Here is a 17,162-nt window from a genome sequence, read left to right as displayed (position 1 = left end):
TACCTGTTCATTTTGTTTGTAGATTCCATTGTTGATAGATATGTATTCATTGCCATTTTGTTTGTTCATATATTTTATCTTTTTCTTCAAAAACACCCTTCATCATTTCATATAATAACGGTTTGGTGGTGATGAACTCCTTTAACTTTTTCTTGTCTGGGAAAGTTTTTATATGTCCATCGATTCTAAATGACAGCTTTGCAGGATAGAGTAATCTTGGTTGTAGGTTCTTGCTTTTCATCACTCTGAATATTTCTTGCCACTCCCTTCTGACCTGCAAAGTTTTGAGAAATCAGCTGACAGCCTAATGGGAACTCCCTTGTAGGTAACTAGCTGCCTTTCTCTTGCTGCTTTTAAGATTCTCTCTTTGTCTTGAACCTTTTGCATTTTGATGATGATGTGTCTCGGTGTGGGCCTCTTGGGGTTCATCTTGTTTGGGACTCTCTGTGCTTCCTGGACTTGTATGTCTGTTTCCTTCACCAAGTTAGGAAAGTTTTCTGCCATTATTGTTTCCAGTAGGTTTTCGATTTCTTGTTCTCGCTCTTCTCCTTCTGGCACCCCCAAGATGCGAATGTTGGCACGCTTGAAGTTGTCCCAGAGGCTCCTTACACTATCCTCATTTTTTTTTGGTTTCTTTTTTCTTTTTGCTGTTCTGATTGGGCATTTTTTGCTTCCTTATATTCCAAATCGATGGTTTGCTCCTTAGATTTACGTACTCTATTATTGAAGCTGTGTAAATTATTCTTTATTTCAGTTAATGCCTCCTTCAATTCTAACTGTGTATCCATGATTTCTAACTGGTCCTTTTTTATGCTCTTGAGGCCCTCCCTAAGTTCACTGAGGTTCTCAACTAAATTCATTGAGCATCCTTATAAGCAGTATTTTGAACTCAGTATCTGTTAGGTTGCTTATCTCCCTTTCGCTTAGTTCTTTTTTTTTTTTTATCCTCACCTGAGGATATTTTTCCATTTTTTGTACAGGAGTATCTGTTAGGTTGCTTATCTCCCTTTCGCTTAGTTCTTTTTTTTTTTTTATCCTCACCCGAGGATATTTTTCCATTTTTTGTACAGGTAGAGTGGGAGGGAGAGAGAGGAAGAGAGAGAGAGAGAAACATCGACGTGAAGGGACACATCGAGTGGCTGCCACCCGCACGACCAACCAGGGCCGGGGACAAACTGCAACCGAGGTACGTGCCCTTAGCGGGAACCGAACCCGGGTCTCTCCGGACCACAGGCCGACGCTCTAACTGCTGAGCCAAACCGGCCAGGGCTCGCTTAGTTCTTTTATTGGGGTTTTGTTCTGTTCTTTCATTTGGGACCTGTTTCTTTGTCTCCTCATTTTGGCTGCCTCCCTGTGTTTGTTTCAGTGTATTACTTAATGAGAGGTATGTGGCTCGCTGAGACCAGATGCTGCTCGTTTGAAAGAATTTAGGAAAAACCTGAAGCAGGATCCAAGACAGGCCAATCCTTTGGTTAAGCAAGTGGCAACAGCTTGGGTGGGCTTGAAAGTTGGGTGGGGCGGGGCGGGGCCTCAGGGAGTCACCAGGGCGGGGCTACCAGTGGGAGCCAGGTTGCTGGAGTCCCAGATATGGCGACTGTCTGCTGCCCCAGGGAAGGGCTCACCCAAGGAACAAAGGCCTTTTACAGCACGTTTGTCGCGGAGAAAGCCCCCTCTTCAGCCCTCGCTCCAGTGCCAAACAGCTCAGTTCTTCCCTGTATGTCTCTGGTGCCCCTGGAGCTGCCTCCCCTCCAAGCTTAGAGGGAGAGAGTCCGATAAGTTCGTGCGTGGGCTCTTTTAAGGAGCTGCCTGGGGCTCCAGCTGCTTCAGCCTCCCTGAGCCTAAGTTCCCTCTGGTTTTTCCAGCCAGAAGTTATAGGGACTTCTCTTCCTGGCACTGGAACCCTGAGCGGGGCACCTGGTGTGGGACGGGGACCCCCTCAGTCCTCAGGAAGGACCTTCCCAGCTGTGGAAGCCTCCTGGTTTTTATCCGCCACACTTGGGTGTTGGACCAGCTCGTCGCACTGCTGCCCCTCCTACCAGTCTGGATGTGGCTGCTGCTTTAATTCCGTAGTTGTAGGACTTCCATTCAGTTTGATTTCAGGCGGTTTTGAATGATGGTTGTTCTATAATTTAGTTGTAATTTTGATGTGGTTGTGGGAGGACGTGATACCGCGTTTACCTGCCTACCATCTTGACCAGAAGTCCAAAAAAATATTCTTGATATTCATAAATATCAGTCAACTAAATAAACATACTGTAGTATATCAGATACAGTTAAGATTTTAGTAACATCAATTTTTCAGTCTTACTGATTTTTATGACAGTATAATTGTTTTAGTTTTAGAATCTCATGGGCTATTTCTCCTCTTTAGTGACATGCCCGCACTCTTTAAGCTCATGGCATTATCTGAGGCACATTTTCTTAGAAAATATCATGCAGACTTCTCTTAGGTGATATAGGAGCAGTAATGGAATATGTCTTAATATTACACTAAGAAGCCCTGGCTAGTGTTTGGAGTTGGTTGGGCTTCATCTAGGGCACTGAAAGGTTGCCTGTTCAATTCTGGTCAGGGTGCATGTCCCGATTTCATGCTCGATCCCTAGTGAGGGTGCTCTTTCATCAATGTTTCTCTCTCCCTCCTTCTCTCTAAAAATCAATTTAAAATTTTTTAATATTACACAAACAGATATGTTTCATATAGTGAAAGTGACCTGAATATTATTTTAAGGACATAAAAGAGATTTTTTCTTTAGGTGTCAAAAAGACAAATCACATATTTGACTAGTAGTACGTAGTGACTTGGGTTTTCAAGACCCAAAAAAGAGTGCCTTTGCCCTCTTTGAACAAACTTTCTTAGCAGTTTTGCAGTTAAATAAATTCTGGTATATAGATCTCTCTTTAGCCATTAATAATCACATTCTCACAGAATGTTAAAGATGTGGAAAATCACATAACATTAAGTAGAAAACAAAACGATTACTTTTGTTCAAATAAATGTATATTCCAGGTGACAACAGTGCAGCCTTTTGTACATTTGTGTAGTGTTTGGAGTTGGGATGATTTGTTCAGTTTTGTTTATCCTTAATCAGGGCCACTGAATCTGGGGCTCATTTCACCTTGCTGTAGTTAATACTGATAAATTCTTAGTTTTGATGCTCAGTCCTGTGGATCACAATTGCTTTCTATAGCCACTGTACTCATATAAATCTGCCTCTTTGTTAACTGCCGTCTAATTAGCCTACATTTATTAAAAGCATACCCCGTGCTAAGTGCTGTGAGGAGATACAGAAATGAAGAGATTATTCCTGCCCTCGAGTTGTTAATAATCATATGCTTTTTCTTCTGCCAAATTCTTTCTAATCTTCAAATGACCTTACAGGAAGAGAAGTATTTTCCCTCTAATTTTTCAGTACCAATCTAGACTCTAAAGTGAATTGTAGATAGCTCTTCCTGGAGGCCTTTCTGTAACTTATATATATATGCTGTATGTTGTTTCATCATTTCTGGCCTGTATTTACTTTGTATATGTATTTTGTTTATTATCTTACTTTTATATATGTTAATCATGAGAGCCTCATACACACCTGTTGAAGTTGGTCAGCATATACACCTGTTGAAGTTGGTAGGCAATAGAACTGTCTCTCTTGCAGATTAAAAACTTAAGGCTCAGGATCTTTTAATAGTCATTCTCCATTTTCTTTCATTCTCTCCTAGCCCTTGGCACCCAATAATGTACTTCCTGTGGATTTGCCAGTTCTGAATATATCATATAAATTATACAATATGTGGCCTTTTGTGTCTGGTTTCTTTCACTTAACCTATTTTCAAGGTTCATCCACATTGTATTATGTATCAGTTCTTCATGACTGAATATTCCATTTTATGGATATATTACATTTTATCCATTCATCAATTGATAAACATTTGGATTGTTTTCACTTTGGGACTGTTATGAATAATGCTGCTATGAAAAGTGCACAAGATTTTGTGTGGACATGTTTTTGTTTTTCTTGGATATATACCTCATAGTGGAATTTCTGGGTTGAATGTAATTCTGTGTTTAATCTTTTCAATATATGCCAGACTCTTTTCCAAAGCAGTTGTACCATTTTACCACCAGCAGTGGTATATGTATATGAGAGTTCTGATTTTTCCACATCCTCTCCCAAACTTGTTATTGTCTTGTCTTTTTTATATTACTATTATAGCCTGTCTTTTGATTATAGTATGAATCCTAACTTTTTTGTTCTTTTTTAAGATTGTTTTGGTTGTTCTGGGCCCCTTGAGTTTTCATATGAATTTAAGAACCATTTAAAAATTATTTGCAAATAAAAAAAAAAAAACAGCTGGGATTTTGATAAGGATTATTGATTATTGAATCTGTTGGGGAGTATTATCATCTTAACAATATTAAGTCTTCTGATTTATCAACAAGGGATATCTTTCTATTTATTTATACCTATTTTAATTTCAGTAGTGTTTTATAGGTTTTAGAGTCTAAGTTTTGTATCTTGTTAAATTTATTTCAAAGTACTTTATTCTTTTAATTTTTTTTTTATCCTCACCCGAGGACATTTTCCCATTTTTTGTTCAGATAGAGTGGGAGGGAGAAAAAGGAAGAGAGAGAGAGAAACATCGACGTGAAAGGGACACATCGATTGAGTGGCTGCCACCCGCACGACCAACCAGGGCCGGGGACAAACTGCAACCGAAGTACATGCCCTTAGCGGGAACTGAACCCAGGTCTCTGCGGACCGCAGGCCGACGTTCTAACCGCTGAGCCAAACTGGCCAGGGCTATCTATCTATTTATTTATTTATTTAATCCTCACCCGAGGACATTTTCCCATTTTTTTGTTCAGGTAGAGTGGGAGGGAGAGAGAGGAACAGAGAGAGAGAGAGAAACATCGATGTGAAAGGAACACATCGAGTGGCTGCCACCCGCACGACCAACCAGGGCCGGGGACAAACTGCAACCGAGGTACATGCCCTTAGCGGGAACCGAACCCGGGTCTCTCAGGACCGCAGGTCGGCGCTCTAACCGCTGAGCCAAACCAGCCAGGGCAAAAATCATTTTTAGAATGGTAATAGACTCTTAACGTACTTCTTTTTCTTTTATTTAATCGTCAGCACAAGTCTATAAGGTGGGTATTATTTCTCTTTGCAAATAAAAAAAGTTCAAAGAAATTAAGTGATTTTGCCCACAGGGCCACCAAGGTAGTGTTTCTGGGAGTGCATCTGAATGAATGAGGAGACAGTTCACTCATCCTAATTGCAAACCCTTGCATGCTTTCTATTCTCCCTTGGAAACCTAAGATACAGTACCAGGAGCTTTGGAAGGGAAATTCAAGCTGTCTCAAATGAATGAATGAGGTATTCAAGAATAAGAGTCAGATCTTGAACAGTGGTAACAGGAGTGATAGATACATCCTGCCCTACTTCTTAAGCCTTCAGGAGGTACTTGATTTAGTGATTTAAAGGTGCAGGTCCTAGGTTTGAGCTCTGGCTTCCCTACTTCACTTGCTGTCTAACTTAGCAGGTTCTTTTGTTTTTCTATGGGGTTTTTTATTTCTACTTATTTAATTTTTTATCCTTACCCGAGGACACTTGATAGAGTGGGAGAGAGAGGGGGAGGAAGAGAGAGAGAGAAACATTGATGTGAGAGAGACACATCAAGTGGCTGCCACCCACATCACCCCAATCGGGACCAGGGACGAACTGCAACCAAGGTACGTGCCCTTAGCAGGAACTAAACCCAGGACTCTCTGGTCTGTGGGCTGACACTCTAACTGCTGAGCCAAACTGGCCAGGGCCTCTGGGTTTTTTATAATTTTTTGTTCTTTATTGATTTTAGAGTGGAAAGGAGAGAGAGAGAGAGAGAGAGAGAGATGGAAGCATTGATGAGAGAAAACATTGATTGGTCATCTCCTGCGTGCCCCCCCACTGGGGATCTGGCCCACAGCCTGGGCATGTGCTGTGACCAGGAATCAAACTGGCAACCTCTTGATGCATGAGTCAGTGCTCAACCACTGAGCCACACTGGCCGGGCCAGCAAGTTATTTTGATTCTCTAGCTTTCATTTTCATCTTCATAGGGCTGTTATTAAAAGGATGAAATCAAATAATATTCATGTTTGTAAAACTCAAGAGCCCAGAGCCTACTACATAGTAAGTGTTCAGTTAAAAGTTAATTGTAATTGTTCTTTTGTCTGTAGATTTATTCTTATTCCATGCTCATTTTTTTCTTTCAGTACAAGTTCAGGGATCTAACTGTGGAAGAACTAAAGAATGTAAATATGTTTTTCCCACATTTCAGATATTCCATGGACACCTATGGTAAGAATTATATTCTCTAGTTTTTGTTACATTATATAAATTATTGATTATTTGTTCCTAGAGAGCTACAAAAGAATAATTTCTCATTTCTCTCTTTTATCCTCTGATTTTGAACTACACTTTGTAACCTGTGATTTCTGAGGAAATTTAAGTTAATACATTTTATATTGTATTAATTTTCTATTGCTGTCATAGCAAATTAGCTCAAATTTAATGACTTAAAACAACACATATATACTATCTTACAATTCTGTAGGCCAGAAGTCCAGCACAGGTCTCTGTGGGTTAGAAGTTTGGGCTAAAATCAAGGTTTTGGCAGGTCTCAGCTCCTTTCTGGAATCTCTGGGAGAGAATCTATTTCCTTGCCTTTTTCAGTTTCTAAAGGTCAACCTCATTCTTTTTTTTTTTTTTAATAATAACATTTTATTTAAGTCCTTGCTTTATGTGCAGTTGTAACACTTAAGGAGGTGTGATTTCTGTCACCCTTATTCTTTGGTTCCAGGTCTCCTTCCTCCATCTTCAGAGCTAGCAACGTTGCATCTCTCTGACCATCCTTCTGTAGTCAGACCTCCCTCTACCCATAGCCAGAAAAGGTTCTCTGATTTTTTTTTTATCCTCACTCGAGGACATTTTTCAATTTTTTGTTCAGATAGAGTGGGAGGGAGAGAGAGAGAGACACATCGAGTGGTTGCCACCCACACAACCCCACCAGGGCCAGGGACAAACTGCAACCGAGGTACATGCCCTTAGCGGGAACCGAACCCGGGTCTCTCTGGACCACAGGCCGACTCTCTAACCGCTGAGCAAAACCGGCCAGGGCAGGTTCTCTGCTTTTAAGGACCCATGTGATTAGGTCCACTGTAATAATACAGAATAATTTCCTATCTCAGGGTCCTTAACTCAATTACATCTACAGAGCCTCTTTGCCAAGTAAGGTTAACATATTCACAGGTTCTAAGGATTAGGGTATTGGATATCTTTGGAGGCCATTATTCTGCCTACCACATATTGTTTATGGTTGGTTCGAAATTATTAGTAACAAAGTCTTAGTTATCTTATTTACTTATTATAGAGTGTGGCTACCTAAGAAAGATTTTACTTTACTGTCTTTCAAAATTTTCTGACCACAACCCATACTTGGAAGTACATTTTGTGTCATGACCCCATATATTACGTAACTAAAATACTTTGGACACTCTGGCATTTTCTCTTCTACTCATTGCATTCCATTTACAAACAAATGCTAATTGAGACTCACTAAATTAATTTTAGGACCCATGAATTAGTCAATACAGTTTTGAAAAACTGATTTCTAATACAGTGGTATATTTTATATTTGAATTAGTTTAGGTTAAGAAAATGTATCTAATTCAGATTTATATATTAGAAATTTTGTGGAGTTATCGAAATGTTTCTTAGGAATAGCTAATTTTATATGTGGAAGAAATTATTAGAGTCTGGCCCATCTGTGACTGGCCTCTTATTTTTTTAATATGTTTTTACTGATTTTTTAGAGAGAGGAAAGGAGAGAGAGAAATATCGATGTGAGAGAGAAACATCAATCGGCTGCCTCCTGCACGCCCCTTCCCGTGGATCAAGCCTGCAACAAGGGCATGTGCCCTGACTGGGAGTTAATCTGGGACCTCTCAGTCCATGGAATGATGCTCAGTCCACTGAACCACATCAGCTGGGCAGTGACTAGCCTCTTTTGATTGGCACCTAGTTGTTTGGTGTTGCATAAGTGCCTGGGGTAGAGGATGTAACAGCTATTACTTATTGAATGCCAGATGTGCTTCCAAATGTTTTATCTATGTTATCTGACATTTTTTTTATAACCAAAGCTGTGAAGTAAGTATTATCATTTTCATTTTTCAGATAAAGAAATCAAGGCTCAGAGAGTTTAAATAAATTGCTCAAGATTACAAAGCTAGTTAGGGATAGAGTTGGGGTTTGTACCCATGTCTGTCTTGCCATCTTCTTGAGTACTGTTTATCCTTTTATAATGTGTTTCTTCATTATATAGATTTATTATACCAGTCAGTTCTTATTCTCATTTTTCCTATCTAGAGAAAGTGAGCAAGGGTGCCATTAGACCCTCAAGCTATAGGAGTTATGTTGTCAATGTACATTTTATTGTTGAAGACAATGATAATCATGCATCTTAATTACTTTTATTTTGGCTTTTTGAATAATTTGATTGGATAATAAATATTTACACCTATAGTTTCTCTACCACATGTCTAGCTTATTCTGTGTCCCTGAGAAACAGTCCCTGTTCCACATCTCTTTCCATTTTAATTTTTGCCATGGAGTGATCTCTTCACCCATGGTTACCTTTTATTTATATAGTTCAAGGTAAACATTTGTACTAATGTATATACCCTTGGCCTTGAGTTTTCTGACAACTTGGTTTTCTCTTTTCCCTTTCTAATAGATAATCAAATCTACTTGGAATTTTTTCTTCCACTGCCTAAATAGTATAGTTACTGAGGTACTAAAAGGACTACATTCCAAGGACTACATTCCAAGTTTGAAACCAAAGGTAGTTTTTTCTGTATTCAGTTCAGAAATTAGGGCATTAGTTCTCCATCAGTGTATCCCAGATATTGATGGGTAAATTGAAATTTCAGGGATGTGAAGACTGAGTAAAGACTGAGAATAATGGTGTTAGGGAAACCAAAGAAGGTAATTATGATCTTTCTAAAAGGTCACTTTCAAAAATAAAACTAACATTTTTTCTTATTATAAAAGTTACAATTTGATTTCTGAAAGTGATTGTGACTGATTTGTTACATGACAATTATTTGATAATGGTCCCACATTTTATAATCCTTTACTTGTTTACACATTATCTCATTAGATCCTTATGACAATTTTGTGATGCACTCTTATTATCTTTATTTTATAGATGATCAAACTGAAGGTCAAAGAGATTAACCAAAAGTCACATGCTTCTAAGTGGGGAAGGTGGGCCTACAACTTGGGATTTCAGTATCAAAGCCTATGATCTTTCACCTACCTGCTCTGCTTTCTAGAAAAAAAAATCTAGTAATTTTCCTTTGTCAACATTTTTACTGATTCCTAGATGATGGTATTTAGAAATTATGTGTTTCTGTATATGTATATGTGCATATTTGTTACCTGCCATTGAGTTGACTTGGACTCCTCTTCCTACTTTGATTGCACATTTTGAGGCTTTTTTTTCCTTTCAGTTTTCAAAGATAGTTCCCAGAAAGACTTGCTGAATTTCACCGGTACTCTTCCTGTGATGTATCAGGGTAAGTGTGGAAGTCGAGAAATTTGGGGAATTTTCTAAAAGAGCAGTTTAATAAGAACTTTATTTAGTGCCATAATAGTCTCAAAGTGTTTTGATGTGTATATGTTCTTTACAGAACCTTATTGAATATAGCAGATTATGCTCTCTGTCATGGAAGGCCTAGATTAATATCAACATACTCAGTTCAATTCAGTAAATATTTATTAAATGTCAGCTATGTGCCCACTACTCTGCTAGGTGCTGGGGTTCAGAGGAGAGCAAGACAGACATAGGCTTGGTCTGGTGGAGAGTTATCTCTGTTTTCCATAGTGGACTAGGAATCTCCACCATTTTCTTCATTATATCAATGGAGAGTTTCTTTTCCTTTTCCTCTATGTGATGTAGCATTATCCCCATTCTATAGGTGAAACTGAAACTAAGCCTAGTCAAGTGATTTACCTAAGACTACACATCTGTTATCAGGCTAGAACTTCAAGCTCCCAATAGGAAAACTTTAAAACACAGGGGTCATTAAAGCTCAAAAAAGCAACACATTTTCGGTGACCTGACAGGTTAAAATAGTTGGACGTTTTCCCAAAAAGAAAAAAATAAATCACTAACTTCCCTATACACAACTCTTCCTATTTGTCCAGACCTACTTCCTCCAATATTTAAGAGGGCTAACCTTTAAGACCAGTATCGCAAGAGGTTGCTTATATAGTGTGATTTGAAAAACACCACTGAGCCACACCAGCCGGGCTAAATTTAGTTTTTATACTTACATTAGGTTTAGCTTTGAGCTTCCTGGCAACCAAGGCAGTCACATTTTGGCCCTCTGTAGGCATGACATACAATTGGAAGAGTATGCACACAACTTCCTATCTCAGTACACTAAAATTTAAGAGCCTCTGGACAAGGTAACTATGAAGGTTATTTTCAGCTCTAAGTTCTATGTATCAAAACTAACTTCTTGTATGCTATAGTACCTGCAATTAGTGAGCAACTAGGAGGCCAGTATCAAATTCATCTTTACTCATTCACTTATTTTTTTATTTGTTTATTATTCAGTCATTCTTAATTACATAAGAAACTTTTATTGAGCAAGCAGTATGTTAGGCACTATATATGGTGCAGGGGATATAGAAATGAATAATATATAATCCTCTCTTAGGAAGAAGTTTACAGTATAAAAGGAGGAACAACTGTAAGTAAATAACTTCAGTGCAGAAGAACTATAAAAATATAAATGCCCACTACTATTCAAGAAAAGTACAGTAGCTCTGCTTGGGTGGAGCAAAGAAGATTACATAGAGAAAATGAAGTATCTCAAACTCCTGATACAATAGATCTTGTAAATATTTATTGAATTGAATTGGATGTCTTAATTAAATTTCTTCAAACGTTATGCTGGTGATTTAATGAGAACATATTTCCAATGTTAATGTAGATGAAATGGGGAAAATGGGCCTTGATTTACATAAATTTTTTATATATAAACTTGACTACACATTTTAAAATGCCATCTAGCTATACCGTAAATGTGCATGTCTTATTATTTTTTGAAGTGTGTTTATTTTGTCTCAAATAGGTAATACATATAACATACCAATTCGTTTGTGGATTTTGGATTCTCACCCTTTTGCTCCCCCCATTTGCTTCTTAAAGCCAACTGCAAATATGGGAATCTCAGTTGGAAAACACGTGGATGCTCAAGGCAGAATATACTTGCCCTACCTCCAAAACTGGAGCCATGTAAGACCAATTTGGATTTTCTTTGAATATTTTTCTGAATATTTATCTTTGATTCTAGTGAATCAAAGTAACAAATAAGTTACTAAATTTTAGTTTGAAATGAAGCTGTCAGGGGTCAGCTGAGTCCCGGAACCCTGATGACAGCAGCCTGCCTGAAGCTGCTCTCTTTGAGTCTAGGAGCCAACTGTTGTTTGCTCCTTATCTTTTGCTGCTTGGTAAAGCTACTAGCAAGATATTGGGCATCATTTCCTAGTCCCTCTCTATTAAAGATTCTTATGTAATATATGTATTTATTTGTAGTTTTGCGGGTTTGTGACCTTTAGTATATTTATATAATCCGTTATGTGCTTTGTTTTAACTGAGCATTAACATTTTTTAATTCACCCACGTTATAACTGTAATTTACTTGTTTTACAAATCCTCACATCATGCAGTTTTGTATTCTGAATTTTTCTTTTCTTTATTTAATCCTCACCCAAGGATATTTTTCCATTTATCTTCAGATAGAGTAGGAGGGACAGAGGGAGAGAGAAAGAGAGAGAGAGAAACATCGATGTGAGACACATTGATTGGTTGTCTCCTGCATGACTCTGACCAGGGCAGGGTACCAAATCGCATCTGAGGTATGTGCCCTTGACCAGAATTGAACCCATGACTCTTAGGTCCACAGGCCAATGCTCTAACTGCTGAACCAAACCGGCCAGGGCATATTCTGCATTTTTTATCTACCATTATATCAAGCAATGATATAAATCTCTAGGAATGGAATAATTGGATCAAAAGTTATAAATATTTTTTAAAATACTTTTTCTTTATTGATTTTAGAGAGAGAGGAAGGCAGAGGGAGAGAGAGAGAGAGAAACATCGATGAGAGAGAACATCGATTGGCCGAGGCCAGCATGCCCCCACTGGGGATCGGGCCCACAACCTGGGCAGTGTGCCCTGACCGGAAATCGAACTGGCGACCTCTTGGTGCATGAGTCAACACTCAACCACTGAGCCACACTGGTCAGGCAAAGGTTATAAATATTTTGAAGGCTATTCTTACCTATTGCCAAATCGGCTTCCAAGAGATAGGCAGAATGCTGCATATCTACCATCAGTTGAAATCAGTGTAGGCAGTACCTATTTTATAGCACCCTTTGCTCTAACAGAAGGTATTATAAAATAAAATAAATCTTTGCTTATCTCTTTACATTTATTTTTAAATGTTCTCATTTTTATAAGTAATTAAAATATTTATGAAAAGATAATTTATAATATCTTTTTTTTTTTTTTACTTCTTTTTTCTCTCTTGATTTTAGAGAGGAAAGAAGAGGGAGGGAGAGATAGAAACATTGATGAGAAAAAACATTGATGAGAGAAAACATCGATTGGCCACCTCTTGCATGCCCCGCACTGGGAATTTGGCCCATAACCTGGGCATGTGCCCTGACTGGGAATGGAACCGGTGACCTGTTGGTGCATGGATCCATGTTCAACCACTGAGCCAACCCAGCCGGGCTATAATATCTTTATATGTTCCCAGAAAGTTGCAGAATAGGAGGTCAGGGATATATGGAGTCAAGTGAGTTTGCCATAAAGGATGGCGTTAGGATTATCACTTCTTATTTTATATATATCCTATAAAAAGATGTGCATTTGTGGATACATTTTAATTTCTTTATGGTTTCTATATTCTTAATATATATAAAACCTTTAAAAAGGAGGAAAAAAGAGAAATAGTAAAAGAAAGAATTTATACCAGATTGTCGGTAATGAAGTTTAGGTGGAAAAACACTGACCTTTTATTTTATGAACTTGTATATTATTTGTATTACTTGGTGATTTAAATAAGATTTTCAGTTAAATGTTATGAATGGATCTTGGTAAAAATTAGTCCATTATAAGGACAAAAATGCTGTCTTAATCTTATGCTTAGTTCTTTGGCTAAAAAGAAATAAATTTTTTTTAAATTTTCTATTGATCATATATTTTTCTCCTTTTTTGTCTATCTCCTTCATCCATTTTACCCTTCTTTTTATTCTTTTCTTTTTTTTTTTGACTGTCCTCAAAAGTCAAAAGATATTTTTACATCTGTGCCCTGTTGTGGGAATTCATACTTCCTATATTTTTTCTTTCTCATTTTCTTTGGTATCTCTTTTCATAGTTTTATTTGTTTGCTTGTTTAATAAATACTCAGAAATAATCCTATAATCTAGTTGAGGTATTGCTTGATTTCAGTTCAGACAGTATTAACTTTATTTTGCTATTCTGAACTTCTTTCTTATAAGCTAAAACTAGTCTTAAGAAGACATTACCACCCTGGCCGGTTTGCTCAGTGGTTAGAGTGTTGGCCCACGGATCAGAGAGACCCGGGTTCAGTTCCCACTAAGGGCACGTACCTCAGTTGCAGTTTGTCCCCGGGGTCGTGTGGGTGGCAACCAGTCTCTCTCACATTGATGTTTTTCTCTCTCTCTCTCTTCCTCCCTGTCTCCCTCCTGCTCTGTCTGAAGATGAATGCAAAAAATGTCCTCGGGTGAGGATAAAAAAAACAAACACATTATGTTATTTAAATTGCCCTATTTAAAATTAACTACAGTAAATATAAGTTCCACATGCAATTGGAATTATAATTATGTAGTATAATTATATGGAATTTTGGAGCTAGAAAGAATCTAGAGGTTGTCTAGGCTTACAGATGTTTTCAGGATTACAGATGTTTTCCTCAAGAGATCCAGTGTACTGTATTAGGCCTATAGAATTTTATTTGAATGGCACAGTAGTTTTGTTTTGTTCTTAATATGAATTTGAATGCCTATACATGTATTCTTTTCAATCTGCCGCTAACCGTCTCCCCAAATTTTCTTATCCTTGACAACTTCATACATTGTGTTGTCTGCTTGGTCTTTAAAGGTGTTTGAGTTTTTTATCCTAATGGCCTCATCCTCTTAGTTTATAAATAATGAAACCCAAACACTGAGAAATTCAGCCCATTTTTAAATGAGCAAACTACTAAATATTCCTAACAATAATAATACTAAACATCAATTTTATATTCAGGGTGTATAGTTTGGCTCATTTGTTTCTCATATCAGCCACTTGGGATTTATTGTTTACATTATATCATTGATAACATTGAAGCTGAGACAGGTTAAATAAATTTCACTAAGGTTGCTTAACCAGTTAAATGAAAAGAAACAGTACCAGATTAGATAATATTTGATCGATGTTAATTTTCTGATTTGATAATGATTTTAAAATGTCTGTTTTTCTTTTGGGAAATATACATTATAAGATCATTGAATGAACTAAAAAAGAGTCTGAAGGCTTTGGCTAGAAGTAAATGATTAAGATTTATTCAAGGTGTTAGTGGGTTTGCAAAATGGAAACATAGCTAGGCAATACCCAGAGTATTCTAAAAAAGAAAGAAAAGCTAAATTCTTATAGTAAAAAGTACATTCTTTTGTCCAGCCAGTGTGGCTCAGTGGTTGAGTGTCGACCCATGCACCAAGAGGTTGCCAGTTCGATTCCCAGTCAGGATACATACCCAGGTTGTGGGCCAAACCCCCAGTGGGGGGTATGCAGGAGGTGACCAATCGATGTTCTCTCTCATCAATGTGTGTAGGTCTCTCTCCTCACTTCCTCTCTCTCTAAAAATCAATAAAGGAAAAAAAATTTTTTTTAAAAAGTACCTTCTTTTTTTTTTATCCTCACCTGAGGACATTTTTCAATTTTTTGTTCAGATAGAGTGGGAGGGAGAGAGAGGGAGAGAGAGAGACAGAGAGAAACATCGACGTGAAAGGAACACATTGAGTGGCTGCCACCCACACGACCAACCAGGGCCAGGGACAAACTGCAACCAAGGTACATGCCCTTAGTGGGAACCAAACCCAGGTCTCTCTGGACCACAGATCAACACTCTAACCGCTGAGCCAAACTGGCCAGGGCTAAAAGTACATTGTTGAGAAGAATCAGTCCTGCTTTCTTAGCCTCTGGATAGGTCCAAGATGGTAATATTTTAGATGACCAGTGGTCTGAATGACAGGTAGTCTGGGTACATGACCATTCTTTCCTTAGTCCTTTAGCAAGTAATCAGAGGGTTATCTGGCCGTTTGGTATATATCCAGGCATTGACACAGGACTAGAAAGTTCAAAAGTTTAAATTTCCAGGCTCATTAAAACAAGAATAGAATCAATTTCTCATGCCTTAACCTACTTTATTTTAGTAATTTAGCAGCTTGACTACGCTGTCTTCATTTTATGTCTTCACGCTATGCCTCAGTATTTAGGGATGAAGAGGTATCATATCTTCAGTTTACTCTCAGTTCAGAAAAATATAGAGATGGAAAGAGCAAATGTGATAAAATTGTGGTCTGGGTGGGGAGTATATAGAATACAAATTCTTTATCCTATTTTTGCAACTTTTTTGTTTGCAATTATTTCAAAATAAAAAGTAAAACAAAGACCGCTCCCAGTCATAAGCACGTGCATGTTATTTCCCCACATTTTAGAAATGTGGATTTAGCATGTCTCCCTTCATTTTTCAGTTAAAAGAATTAAGTAATTTTTTAGTCAAAAATATTAAAATAGTTGAAGGTATCTCATAATTTCTATGGTAGTTTTCAAAAAATGAGAACATAATATAATACTTTGTTTTGGCTAACTATAATGATGTATAGATTAACAAGGTAGTATTTGTTAGCAAAATGTTTGCATAACTCTTCCCTTTGTGTGTATTCTGCAGCCTAAATCTGTCATTGTAGGATTAATTAAAGAAATGATTGACAAGTTTCAAGAGGAACTTCCCCTATATTCTCTATCATCATCTGATGAGGCAAGGCAGGCGGACTTGCTAGCCTATATCGCAAAAATCACTGAAGGTTTGTATTTTCGTTAATCAGAGTTATGAGTTTATAACTTTTCACTAATAGCCTTTATTTTTATAACTAAATACATGTACATCTGTCATAAGTAGGTAAGTATTACCTACCATACATTTCCAATGATTTCTTAAAATGTAAAAGATTAGACCTGACCAGTGTGGCTCAATTGGTTGGACCATCATCCCATAAACTAAAAGGTCAAAGGTCCAATTCTCAGTCAGGGCACATAACTAGGTTTCAATCCCCAGTTGGGGCATGTATGGGAAGCAACTGATTAATGTTTCTCTCTCTCCCTTCCTCTCTCTCTAAAAATCAATAAAAACAGCCCTGGCTGGTGTGGCTCATTGGTTGGGCAGCATCCTGTGCATGGAAGGGTTGCCCATTCAGTTCCCCAGTGGGGACACATGCCCAGGTCGAAGGTTCAATCCTGGGAAGGATCATGCAGGAGGCAGCTGATCAATGTTTTGCTCTTACATCAATGTTTCTTTCTCCCTCTCCCTTCCTTTTTCTCTAAAAATCAATAAAAAAATGTTTTTTAAAAAAATCAATAAAACATATCTTCAAGTGAGGATTTTTTTAAATGTAAAAGATTACTCTCATACAGAGAATAAAACAATTTATGTTTTGTTCAAAACCATTTGATATATGCAGGAGTGGGCAAAAGTAGGCTAAATTACCATCCATTATTACCTAAAAGATAAATGATAAGTAAGAATACAAAATAATAACAATAATAATAAAAAGAAAAGTAATACAATAATTAATAAATAAATAAATAATACAAGAATAAACTCTGTGTTTCACTCACAACTGTAAACCTATGTTTGTCATCCCCTGTATTAACAAACTTTTATTATTATATGTTTATGTGGCTTTTTGCCTCATATCAATATATTGGGCCAGAAAGTCTGTGATTTTCACTATTTCTCATTAAGTATTAAGCAAAACAACCCAT

At 37.5% G+C, this 17,162-nt stretch overlaps 1 protein-coding gene across 19 annotated transcripts in view; it reads left to right on the top strand.

The window, feature by feature from the left end:
• Positions 1-17,162, top strand: part of UEVLD (UEV and lactate/malate dehyrogenase domains) — a 48,802-nt gene that overhangs the window by 5,168 nt on the left and 26,472 nt on the right. For 7 of the 19 annotated variants that reach the window (XR_004959273.1, XR_004959272.1, XM_036259120.1 and 4 more), the window contains exons 2-5: positions 6,250-6,334; positions 9,547-9,612; positions 11,179-11,342; positions 16,069-16,204. Coding sequence is in view for 17 of the 19 variants with exons in the window: in XM_036259120.1 (XP_036115013.1) it covers positions 6,250-6,334; positions 9,547-9,612; positions 11,179-11,342; positions 16,069-16,204 (451 nt within the window). In the remaining 2 variants the exon portion in view is untranslated. Of the gene's footprint in view, positions 1-6,249; positions 6,335-8,767; positions 8,877-8,964; positions 9,020-9,242; positions 9,302-9,546; positions 9,613-10,761; positions 10,795-11,178; positions 11,343-16,068; positions 16,205-17,162 lie in introns of those variants that run through there. The other 12 variants (XM_036259122.1, XM_036259130.1, XM_036259127.1 and 9 more) reach the window with 12 other exon arrangements.

This window comes from Molossus molossus, unplaced genomic scaffold (assembly GCF_014108415.1).
Source record: "Molossus molossus isolate mMolMol1 unplaced genomic scaffold, mMolMol1.p scaffold_m16_p_13, whole genome shotgun sequence".
Lineage (NCBI taxonomy): Eukaryota > Metazoa > Chordata > Mammalia > Chiroptera > Molossidae > Molossus > Molossus molossus.
Note: the sequence above shows the minus strand (reverse complement) of the source record. Positions and strands in the feature narration are given on the sequence as shown.